Raw genomic sequence first — 12,722 nt, 5'->3', positions numbered from 1 at the left:
CCATGATTTGGGCCAGGTACCCCTTAGTCTTCAAAATGACATTTTTGCTTTTGAACACTTTAAATCTGTAATATCAGATTTGCCCAATGCAACATGTCATTTGATTTATTGACTACTAGTGTATACATAAGGACTTCATACCGAAGAACATTCATGTCTGTGGGCTTATAGTTTGCATAGTCACAATAATAGAAAAATGTATGACATTTAGTATTGTCATAAGAATTTTTCTCATTTCAAATATGCAAAGAATATTTTGAAAAACCCTTAAACTATACATTCCATAATCAAATATTTTGATATAAGAATGACATCTTTCTTCACCACATTTGCTTATGCACCCATTTTGTCTTCAGCGATCGTGTAGGGAAGGTATCACAGAATTCTGGGTTATTATAACAAAGTGTTCTTGCATTGAGGGAGGACTCGAGTAGAGGCCCAATGAAGAATGACACTTTTCATCACCTCATCAGAAAAGGAAAATTCACAGTCATATCAGGAAGGAATAAAATAACATTAGCCTTTGGCCTAAATTTAGCAATAAGTTTCATTCTACTGAAAACCATGTAATGCACATCTCAAAAAAATGTAATTTTACATTGCACTTCATTTCCTTTGCTTCTATTCAACCCATGCAAAGCCATGCTTTTTGTGAGCCAAAGAAATTGACTTTTTTAAAATATAGGGAAACCATGAATGATGGAAGTGCTATTGGTCGAGGAGATATTTGCTGTTCTTTCTATATCATTACAATTATATTTGTTTCCCCACAGAAAATTGCTTGGCCTGTCCTCAGTATTTTTTCCAGCATAGTTAACACTCATTTATTGTTTCCTCTGCTAAACAATACTTCCTGCATTTGAATCCACTTTGCTATTCATGTCCGAAGTTGATTTCCCATTTATCACTCTCTGGTGGCTTGTGGGCTCAGGTAGCCTCCTCAGAAGGGATCCGAATGGACTGTTTGTACTGATTGTTGGCAAGCAGGTTGTATGACTACATCAGGCAAAATACATAGTTTGAATTTCATACTGAGGTTATACACTCTGAATAAAAAACTGGCAACATCAGTTGTGTTCTACTGCCATGTACTTAGACTACAGTCTAGAATCATTTGGAAAATGTGATCTTAATACACTTGTTTTTTTTTTCATACACTTGTGTATCTTATATACCACCAATTAAGTTAGTGCCAGTTAAGAGACCCCGGTGGCATAGTGGTAATGTGTTGAGCTGCTTCCCACAAGGTTAGCACTTTGAAACCACCAGCTGCTCTGCGGGCGAAAGACTAGGCTTTCTATTCCTGTAGAGTTACAGTCTCAGAAATCCACAGGGACAGTTCTCCCCTGTCCTACCAGGTCATTATGCGTCAGAATTGACTCTATAGCAGTGAGTTTAATTTTTTAAACTGGAACTCGTCAAACTTAATTGGTGGTCATTATGAGTCAAAACTAATTCTGTGGCAGTGGGTACAGGGTGGTTTTATTATTTTTTTTGGAGCCCTGGTGGTGCTGTAAGAGACTAGTGGGATAGGGAGTTAAATAACCACAAAGGCAGTGGTTTGAAACCACCACTCACTCTAAGGGAGAAAGAAAAGGCTTTCTACTCCCGTAAATAGTTACAATCCTGGAAACCCACAGGGCCAGTTCCACTTTGTCTGATAAGGGCACTGTGATTTGGAATGTGCTAAACAGCAGTACGTTTTTTGGTGGTGCGGTTGGACAAGCGCTGGACAGCTAACAGCCATGTTCTAAGGTTTGGAGCGACCAGTTGCTCAGTGGGAGAAAGATGAGGCTGTCTGCTCCGGTAAAGATTTACAGTTTCAGAAACCATATATAGGATGGGTGTGTTGGAATTGACTTTATGGCAGTGAATTTGACATTTTAAAATGTTTCTTGCCAGCCAGTTAGTGCAATTTTATCTTTGGCTCACTTCCTAGTAACTCTTACAACTTTAGCAGGCACAAATCTTTTATATAGAGAAAGATGTGATCCAGTCTTCTTGCTGGGACCCAGTTTTTCTGGGTACAATGGCCCACTTAAGGTGCGACTGATGTAATTTTGCTGAAATATTAGAGATGAATCATGTGGTACAGTGGACTCTGCAATTCTCTGTGCTAGTGAGAACTATCCTATAAACCTCTTTCTCAGAAACCTATAATACTAGAAGAAAAATAGTAGGATCCTACACTTGAAGTATATTACTTCATCTTTACATGGAGATCAAATTAGAAAACTCTACTACAGTGAGGTTAATATGGCATTGCCATTCTAAAACTGTTGGGGAGAATTCTACATTCGTTGGACTACTAAAATAGTCTATTATGTTGTGCTTTAATTTTATGTTGTCACAACAGAACCAAGCTTCCCCTTCGTAGCTTCAAGGACCTACCACAGAATGAAGGAAAGAATGCAATAGTAGTAGGGGAAAGGGAGTAGCTAGTATTTATTTAGCTGTATTTATAGCTTTTATAAAATTCAAATTACTAAAAGCTGTAAGTTTTAAGATTCCCGACTCAGGCACCAGAGTGTAGGGGTTCAAGCCTTGGCTTTGCCGCTTACTGGTTTTGCATAATTAAGCAATTTCTTTACCCTCTTGCTGTCTCATTTTCCTCACCTGTAACAATAGGCAAAATAATAGTATCAAGGAACAAATATGTCTCTTTGAGGACTAAAGTATACCTGATACAAGATATGGTATTTTCAGTCATCTCATATGCATGTGCAAGGTGGACAAATAAATAACAAAGACCAAAGAATTGACAGTGTTATGGAATATGACTATGGAACACCATAATCAATATTCAAACAAATCTTTGCTGTAAGTACAAAAGAGCAAATAAATTTGTGTTTTGAGTGTAGCCAGATGTTCCTTAGATGTGAGGATGGTGGGATTTTGCGTCACATACGTTGAAGATGTTATTAGAGAGGGTCATGCTTTTGAGAAGGACGTCCATCAGTTTTGATAAAGTGGAGAAGGTCAATGGAAAGGAAGAAGGCTCTAGACAAGATGTATTGGCACATAGGCTACAACAATGGGCTCACAAATAGCGACAATTGAGAGGATGGGGAAAACAGGGCAGTGTTTCATTCTGTTGTACTCAAAGTCATTATGAGTGGGAAACTACTTGATGGCGTTTAATACTTATGAGTCAGAACCCACTTGATGATACCTAGCAACAATATTATATAGTAGCAATTTCTTGTCTTTAAGTAGCATCTTCACTTTATCACAGGGTTATTTAGAGATTTAGTCTAAAATTTGGGTTTGTTCTCACAACTGGGAGATGTTTTCTCTTTCATTCCAAAAATGGAAACCAGCTTTGTGTTTTGAATTCTAAACAATTTGTTTTGTTGTCACAGAAGGAGAAATGTTATAAAGTTCTACACAGATAGAAAACTAGGAATTGAAGCTTTTCTGAGAACAGGTGAGTCTAAAACACACAAAGCCAAAGACTTAAGGAAACATAATTTTGAAACTGTGAGATAGCTGAGACATTCATTACGTCCTAGTCTACCTATGAAAACAGGCAATCACAATGCTGTTATTGTTAGGTTCCATCCAGTTATTTCTGTCCCAGAGGGACTTCATGCACAACAACAGAACAAGATGCGGCCGCATCCTGTGCAAACCTCATGATTGTTCATATGCCTGAGCCGCTGTTACAGGCGCAGTGTCAACCTTTCTCCTCCAGAGCCTTCCTCTTCTCTGTTGCCCCTGTACTTTACCAAACTTGGTGCTTCTCCTGATAACATGTCCATAGGTGAAGTCTTTCCATCTTGCCTCTAAGGAGCACTCTGGCCATACTTCTTCCTAGACAGACTGGTTTGCTTCAATATTCTCCAGCACCACAACTCAAATTTATTGATTCTTCTTCGGTCTTCTTTATTCAGTATCCAACTTTCACATACACACGAGGTAGTGCAAAATACTATGGCTTGGATCAGGCATACATTAGTCCTCAAAGTAACATTCTCATTTTTCAATACTTTAAAGTGGTCTTATGCAGCAGATTTACCTAATGCAAAATGTCTTTTGATCTTTTGACTGCTGCAGATTGTGGATCCAAGCAAAACAAAATCCTTGACAAAATCGCAATGCCAGGTACTGCAATAAAGGTACCGAGAGTGTACCTCAGTCTTTGCTTACCCTGGGTTGCAAGAAATAGGGAAGACTTCTGGCAGATGCAATTCCCAAGAAAAGTCTTGATGTAAGAGATATCTAAGTAGAGGAGATTCTAAAAAGTAGGAAAAGCATGTGCATGCACACAGGTAAGAGATATCATAGCAAACTTTCTGGTGGCTTCCTTTGCCACTTACCTCTGGAAGACTTCGTGCTGAGTGGGGCCTTCTCCTGCATGTGGGCGTCAATAAATAGGTTGATGTGTAACACTCTCCCAAGGTCATGTCTTTTTTCTTGACTGGCCACAAATTCTCTACAACTGACTACATTCTTTTTAGCAGATGCCTAGTATCCTGAATCATGCATGAATGTATTAAAAATTCAAGCTGGTTTCCTCTTAATAAACATTTAGTTTATTTCCAGTGCTTTTTTAAAAAAAAAGAATGCTATAGAGAATCATCTTGTATTCTTTTGTACATGCCCCAAATTTTGTGTAAGATAGATTTCTAGAGGAAGAACTGCTTGGTTAAAGGTATCTGTGTTTATAATTTGAAAGCTACTGCCAAATTCTCCAAAAAAGGCTCTAACCAATTATACTTTTAGCCACAACATATGAGAGTACATTTCTTCTATTCCTTCACCATTCCAGATATTATAAACTCTTTGGATTTTATGATCTTGATTGGCAAACTACGATTATTTCCTGGCCTCATCTGCATCTCTTTGATACTGAACATTACTAATGTTAACATGGTCAACATCTCTAAAACTATAAAAATAGTATTAGTACATTAAAATGCAATTTCAATGGAACCCTGGACAAACTTATTACTGTATATATTCAAGTATAAGCTGACCTGAATATCAGCCGAGGCACCTAAATTTTACCACAAAAACTGCATTAAAAATGTGCTGAAAAACTTGGCTTATACACGAGTATATATGGTAAACTCTTTAAAGAGTAAGAAAAACAATATGCTGATATTGTTAAAGGAACAATGATATATAATGTAATTTAGAAATAATGTACATTAGAAAAGTACAATAGGAATGAGAAATGTATAACAGAAAAGAGCTAGTTTTTGTTTTGTTTAAAAATGTTTCCAAATACTACCAACAAATTCTGCAATGAATTGGTAATCTTACTGTTCTTTTCCCCTGAAACACACATAGAAAAACTCACTGTACGAAGATCAGTTACAGAGTTTATATCTAAAGCATTATTTCCTTTAGGGGTTAACTGTCTCTTAAACACCAGGAGGATATACATATGCAAGTCCCATTAATATTGCCACATAAATCCCCTTATAGTGAGAAGCAAAAAGGCTCTACAGTCTACTAGGATCCACGTTCTAATGATTACCTGTCAAATGGCCCTAAGGGTCATCATCACTAGAAAGAGCAGAGGTAGCAATTTGTATAGGAAGGGAAGCTCATTACAGCCCCACAGCTAATCTGTGCATTAATGGAAAGAAAAATGGCCTTCAAACTGTGACTTGGGATGCTAAGTGTTAAGATACTTAGCTGGCATTTTTAAAATGCTATCATTAAAGAGAAGAATTCAAACATCAAAGCACTTGCTTAAAAAAAGTGTGAATATTATATGAGCTTCAAGGTGTTTGAAGGATAATAAGGCTACATGTTTAAAAATTCAATTAACCTTATCTTTCTTAAACTTGATTAATAATCTCACAGATAAATTGACATTCCAAAACAGTCCCGTTATCTATTGGGTTCATCTTGTCTGATGAGTTTTTGGAACTACCCACAACTGACAAAACCTCACTTTGCTTTTACTATTTGAGTAAAGAATAAATCATGGTTCAATGAATATATATATATATATATAAACTTTCTTATCTATTATAAGCAAGCCGTTTGGATCTCAATCACCAGAGTGAAAAAAAACATTCAGGTTCTTATTCACCAAGTGATATAAACAACATTTTACATTCGCATCCACTGAAATGAGAAAACAGTGTGTGGGCAATTGTGTTTGTCATCTAATTTGGTGTCAATTTAAGAATTAAGAGTGTAGGGGTGGAGTCTAGGCTGTCAATCTGGAGACAGCCAATGAGACTTCTGTGTGGGCACAGTCTTCTCCTGAGAATTCTGGGAAATCTGGTACTTCCTCCTTGGAGGCAGAAGACACCTCTCTTTCTGCTACTCCCTGGGAAACATTGCAGAAGACAATCCACATGGACACGACCTGACCTCGGAAGCCTGAGAAGCCACAGGGAGACCCCTGTCAGTGCTGAGATGTTGCCAATGACACTGGATCCAAACAAAGACTTTCTACCCACTGGCCTATGATCTTCTGCATTCGGTGTCATTGCATGTGTTTCGTGAGTCTGAAGAGGACTTTAAAGATTGATATCGGAAATAGGGGCTAATATCAGACTTATGGACTTGATCTGGACTGCGATGTTTTCACAATGTTCAATTGCTCTTGTATATAAACCTCTTTCTCATACACATACGTGTGTCCATGGATTTGTTTTTCTAGTCTACCCAGACTAACACAGCGATCGATGTGCTGTAAAGCCACAGTTCCTGCCTCACAAGCTCCATCGCAGATTTCAGATTATGGTCTCATCTACTTTTGTCTGATGTTGACTTCAATTTTGGAATCTCCAAAAGAGTCCACTAATGAAATCATATTCATGTATTCTTTGACTGCCTTTCCCACAAATTGGACACGTCTGGAAACAAAAGCAAGTGTGCAGCTGGACAATGAACTATGCACTTAATGTACTTAAAGTCAAACAAATTATTTCAAAGATGAACTTTAATTTCTTGGCAGATAAACTAAAATTGATGTTAAACAAAATAGGATACCACACTGGAAAAACATTGAAAACAAACTTTTCTTTATTTCCTCTGAGCACTTACTATTATAGTGTGCAAATCATATATCCATGCTTTTTGAAATGTATATAAGATAAACTGAGGATAAAGAGATAAATTACGACCAGTAGTAGTAACTAACTTGCAAGAAAATGATATAGTTTCAATTTTAAAAGGTCACTACTCTTTAGTAATTAAATTTCAACAAACATTTTTTACGGTCTTTTAGATTTTAGACAAGAGAGGTTGCCAACATGGAAACTAGAATTACAATGGTAAAAGTTAATCACGAACATGGCTATTCCTTTATAGACAGATGCCAATCTCATAGACTATGCCTGTGCTATAACTATTAAGATGGCAACTAAAGATTATGAATTAGGAAAAAATTGAAACTGTTAATTTTCCTATAGAAAAATATATATGTCGACCTTTATAATATACATCTGTTTTTCTGGGCAGGCACATCAACTAGAAAAATTACAGCAGTAATGTATATTTAGTAACTGGTTTTCATAATGATCACAAAGCTGAATGGCATTATTATTTTTGGTTAATAAGAAGCATGCATAACGAAGCACTTTAAATATATGAATCAATATTCTTGCATAATTGCCGTTTGTAAAATTTTCAATTAGCTACCAAAATGTTTACATGATGTACAAGATATTTTACTCATATGACTTCAAGCTTAGTTTTACAGTAAAACCAAGCTGTTTTGTCACTTAAACTATGAAAACATTTATTTGTATTAAGATAGCTTAAAAAAAGAAAATAAACTCTTACTTAGAATAATTTGTATTACATTTGAGGAAAATGGGGGATCTTAAGTTCCCTAACACAATGTTGTATTTTTTAACAGCTGAATAACATTGTAATCATCACTAATCATATTCAAGAACTATTAAGAAGCACATCCACAGTATTTTTGATGACAAAAAAATAGCTAAAATAGAGTACAGCACGGGCTGGGCATAAACTCTTAAATATGAGGGGACTCCAAAATGTTCATGGTAAAACAGAACTAAAAGGTAATGAATTTTTCCACTACCTTTCAAAAACTCATTCATTTCTCCCTCATTGATCTACTTACAGATAGAAGTATGGTGATCAGAATCTGCCTGGTTGTTCTGGTTCTATCCTGACATGCTGTTTACATAAATATGGATGTTTCATTCAAGAGTACTTAACTCTAATATTATGTAAAAAATAGCATTTTAACTGGTACAATTTAGAGCAATTGTCTTCACACTCAACACTCTCATATAGTGGCTCTTTGTACATTGCTAGTACTGAGGGAGTAGGACCGATCCTACTCCCTAAGCATGCGTTGGCTGGGTTTCAGGAAACATGATTTGACTTAAAGATCTGAATCCATCGAACAAAATGGGTTATACTGAGAATTTTATGAGAAGAGGGGACTGAAGTGATAGGGGCCAGGGAGCTTTTCCTTTCTTCTAGATTCAGCTATATCTATAGGGCTTGAAAAGGTGAGGCACTATCTACTTTTCTTGGTTCTTTCCATTTTCCATGAATCTGGAACCTGCCAAAGTTAACTTTAAGATTTTCCCTGAGTGCGATGTAACAATGATGAGAAATACAACTTTCCTCGAGTTCCTAAATGTTTCCTCCCCGCTCCCACTACCATGACTCTAATTCTATCTGGCAAGTCTGGCTAGACCAGAGGAGGTACACTGGTACAGATAGGAACTGAAAATACAGGGAATCCAGGACGGATGAGCCCTACAGGACCAGTGGTGTGAGTGGCAAAACAGGGAGGGTAAAGGGAGAGTGGGTAGGAAAGAGGGAACCGATTACATGGAACTGTGTGTGACCTCCTCCCTGGGGGGCAGACAACCGAAAAGTGGATGAAGGGAGACGTCGGACAGGGCAAGATATGACAAAATACCCATTTATAAACTATCAAGGGCTCATGCGGGAGGAGGGAGTGGGGAGGGAGGGGAAAAATGAGGACCTAATGTTGGGGGGTTTAAGTGGAGAGAAAATGTTTTGAGAAACGATGTACAAATGCGCTTTACACAATTGATGTGTGTGTGGATTGGGATAACAGTTGTATGAGCCCCTAATAAAATGTTAAAAAAAAAAAAAAGAAGATTTTCCCGGAAACCTTGAGAGATAGACAACAGCTACTAGTGGACTGGGCGAATAACATCCCCAAGCTTTCCACTGTAACCATGGCTCTTTGCCAGGCAGGCAATAATAGGCAAGCTTGTATGAAAATAAACTCAGTTCTTTGTACTAAAGTTTTCATCTCAAGTACAAATTGCTCACAAAAAGTAGACCATCAGATTTTGGCATTTGGAAAAAATTGAATACAGTACTGCCACTGTAACTAGATTCGTTTCCTCTCTACATCCGTATTATCTTTACGGGTTTTAAGAATTGTTAAACTCTATTCAGAGTACTTGGCGGCTTTAGGTTTACATAATATAAAGTAATATGAAGAATCTATGTTTTTCTTACTGAGATTTCAGATCCATAACTCCATATGTTATTATGTTTACTGGTCTATGCAAGTATAACATTTTAATTTAAGAAACACAATTTCATTTGGAAAGTTTAATGCAGAGAACATATATAAAAACTTGATATATTTTATTAAGGAGTTACCAGTACACAATTATGCAGCATGATATAGTTGACATTCATTAAGTTCATAGAAAAATCCCCCCCAAATTTTCTTCTAGAAACCCATTCCAAGTATGGTGCTGACACATTAGGCAATAAATTATTATTTCCACTTTATATAGAGAGAAACTTAGATTCAAAATTTCATTAATAAGCCTAATATTATCAGTAGCATATCCAGGACTAAATTAGGCCCATAGCTGAATAGACAAAAAGTTGATATTCCAGTTACTTGATTAGACAGAATTTCAAAATATCAGTTAGTCTATGTAAGCCTTTCTTTCCATTGTACATTATTTCATTATTGAAGTTTCTTACTGAATACATGGTTACACATATAAATATCATAACTAATGTTAAAAATAAACAATAATATTCTGCTAGGTAGAAGACACATGATCTGCATGTAAAAATGTTTAAAAACATATAAGCATTGGAAATGCTTCTCAGGTAGAAAATGAATCTCTGTTGCACACATAAACTCCTGGCTGGATTATGAAATTGTTAGTTTTTAACTGCATTTATGTATGCTGCTATCATGAGATTCATACCTGTTATGGATTATGCCTTTCCAAAATGAATTTTAAATCCTAACTCCCTATCTGTATAAAATCCCATTGGGGACCTTTTTTTTTTTTTGTAATGCTAATAAGAAAGCAGAGTGTAGCGCGTATCTTCAGACAACCTCTGTGGAGATATTAAAGAAATTAAACAAGCAGGTAAGCAAACAGAAATGGGGGAAGAAAGATGCCATGTCACGTGAAGATCAGCAAGAAGCCAAGGAATAAAAGCTAAAGAGACAAGGAAGCCTACCCCTGGAGCTCGTGCCCTGATTTTGAGACTGCTGGTCTACATTGATGTTTGGTAAAGACATCTACTTGTGGTAATTCTGTTGTATTAACAACAGATAACTAAGACAATAACCTAAGGAAAATATAACAAAAAATTCAAGGAAATATGTGAATTGATTCTAAAGATGTGATTTTTATACAAAGATTCAAAGTGGCAAGCAAAAGGTGCCCCACAACTCCAGAATTATTAACAATGCATAGGATCGCTTCCATATTCATAGCTTATTCCTGGTGGTCCATACATCTTTAATTTTTATACACTAATCCCAAAGATTTGATCATTTAAAGCAGGCGGCAAGTCAATGTGCTTTACACGGATTTTGTGTTCCTGGAGTGTCCTTCTTAAGGAAAATTCCCCTTTGGATTCCAATGATCATTCTTTGTAATTCTGCACGTCAATTGGCTATTGCTTTTCTAATATTGTTCTCAAACAGAGTTCTTCCATCAAGAAGACTTTGAGGGCAGGAGGAACTTTCAAAGTGGCATACCCAGTTTGGGGTATTTTCTTTATTCAGAGGGTTACAGTGGGTTTCCCAGGAATAGGCTTTTGTTGCAAGTCTCTGAGTTGACCTCTAGGACAGAACTGCATTCCAGAGCCTCTGCTTGTAAACTGGGCCCCTCAAGAACAACGTCTTCAGGATTTGGTGGAGGTGGACAGAAATCTTCATTGGGGCAGATTAGCTGGAAAAGTGCTTCAGCCTTGCAGGGGGGAAAAAGACAAGTTTTTGGACATTAACATGTATGTACATTTCTGGCATTATTTAGAAAAATAAATAAATCATCACACACACCCCCAAATTTACTTAACCAAGTTATAGTACTTTAACAATATATATGATGGGCTTCTTTCCCTATAATTCTATACATGCATATAAGTTCCACTAATCAAGGATGTCAGTAATTGGTCAGATTCATCAAGTAACCAGATTATTAAGAATTTTAGGTCATTCATTTTATATACCAACAGAAATATACTTATCCTTATAGACTTCCCCATAAAGCTTATTTGTACTGGTGTAATGAAGTACATAGTCATTTTAATAAGTCATTCCTCAAATCAAGAGATGTATTCATTATTTTTCATTTATTTGCTTTTCGGGTATTATTTTTCTCCCCCCCCCCCACAGGTTTTAAAGAATATAGCAGTATTTAAGATAAAATAAATGGTTTATGTACAAAATCCTACTTTTATCTGGAGAAATACAGCTCACTGTTAGATATCTAAGGGCACCATTGTATGGAGATTTTATTTTATCATACTGGTAAGAAGTAAAGCTGTGTCACCTCTTTAAAATGTTAAAAAAAACAAAAAATGTCAATTTTGAGGACTAAAGTACACTGACCCAATGACCTCATATGCAGATGAAAACTAGATAATTAATAAGCAAGATTGAAGAAGAATATATGCTTTTGAATTAATGGTGCTGGCCAAGAATACTGGATATACTACCATGAACTGCCAAAAGAACAAACAAATCTGTCTTGGAAGAAGTATAATCAGAATGTTACTTAGAAACGAGGACGGCAAGACTTTGTCTTATGTACTTGGGGCATGTTATCAGGAGAGACCAGTCCCTGGAAAAGGTAAAGTAAAAGGACAGCAAAAAAGTGGAAGATCTTCAAGATGGATTGAAGTGGCTGCAACAATGGAAAAGGTAAAGTAGGTCAGTGAAAGACTTTCAACAAGATGGATTGACACAGTGGCTGCAACATTGGGCCCCAAAATAGCAATTGTGAGGACAGACGGTGGCACCTAACAAAAACAACTGATAACAGAGAGTCATTACTGGGTTTTAAGATATAAGCTTGTTTTAAATAGTATAATTTTTTTTATACAATCACACATGTTCCCCCAATGTACACAGAGGGCAATTAACTAGGCAAAGAGACAAAGTATGGCCCCCCAGCCAAATGTGGCTTGCTACCCATTTTTGTATAGAGCTATATTGGAACAAAGTCAAATTTGTTTACCTCTTGTGTTTGGCTGTTATATACTAAATAATGGAGTTGAACAATTGTGACAGAGAAAGTTTGGGCTACAAAATCTAATATATTTACCACCTGGCCCTCTATTGTTGGTAGAAGGAATTCCCTGCACCAGTTGTTTAAAACTGATCGTTTTGGGGGTGGCTGTGTGCAGAGGTAGGGAATTCTGAGTTTTGATGAGGAGTTGAAAGGAGTAGTAACAGGGAAAACAAGTTTTTTCCCCTTTTTGGTAGATTTCAAGAGTGTTTTTTTTTTAAACATTTTATT

At 36.5% G+C, this 12,722-nt stretch overlaps 1 protein-coding gene across 1 annotated transcript in view; it reads right to left on the bottom strand.

The window, feature by feature from the left end:
* Positions 1-9,568: 9,568 nt before the first annotated feature.
* CHM (CHM Rab escort protein) overlaps positions 9,569-12,722 on the bottom strand; it is a 243,664-nt gene continuing 240,510 nt past the window's right edge. The window contains exon 16 of the mRNA XM_045290565.1: positions 9,569-11,168. Within this exon, the coding sequence (XP_045146500.1) occupies positions 10,989-11,168 (180 nt within the window). The 3' untranslated portion in view covers positions 9,569-10,988. The remainder of the gene's footprint in view (positions 11,169-12,722) is intronic.

Source organism: Echinops telfairi, unplaced genomic scaffold, assembly GCF_000313985.2.
Source record: "Echinops telfairi isolate 266 unplaced genomic scaffold, ASM31398v2 ScPeMD7_42;HRSCAF=159, whole genome shotgun sequence".
NCBI lineage: Eukaryota > Metazoa > Chordata > Mammalia > Afrosoricida > Tenrecidae > Echinops > Echinops telfairi.
Note: the sequence above shows the minus strand (reverse complement) of the source record. Positions and strands in the feature narration are given on the sequence as shown.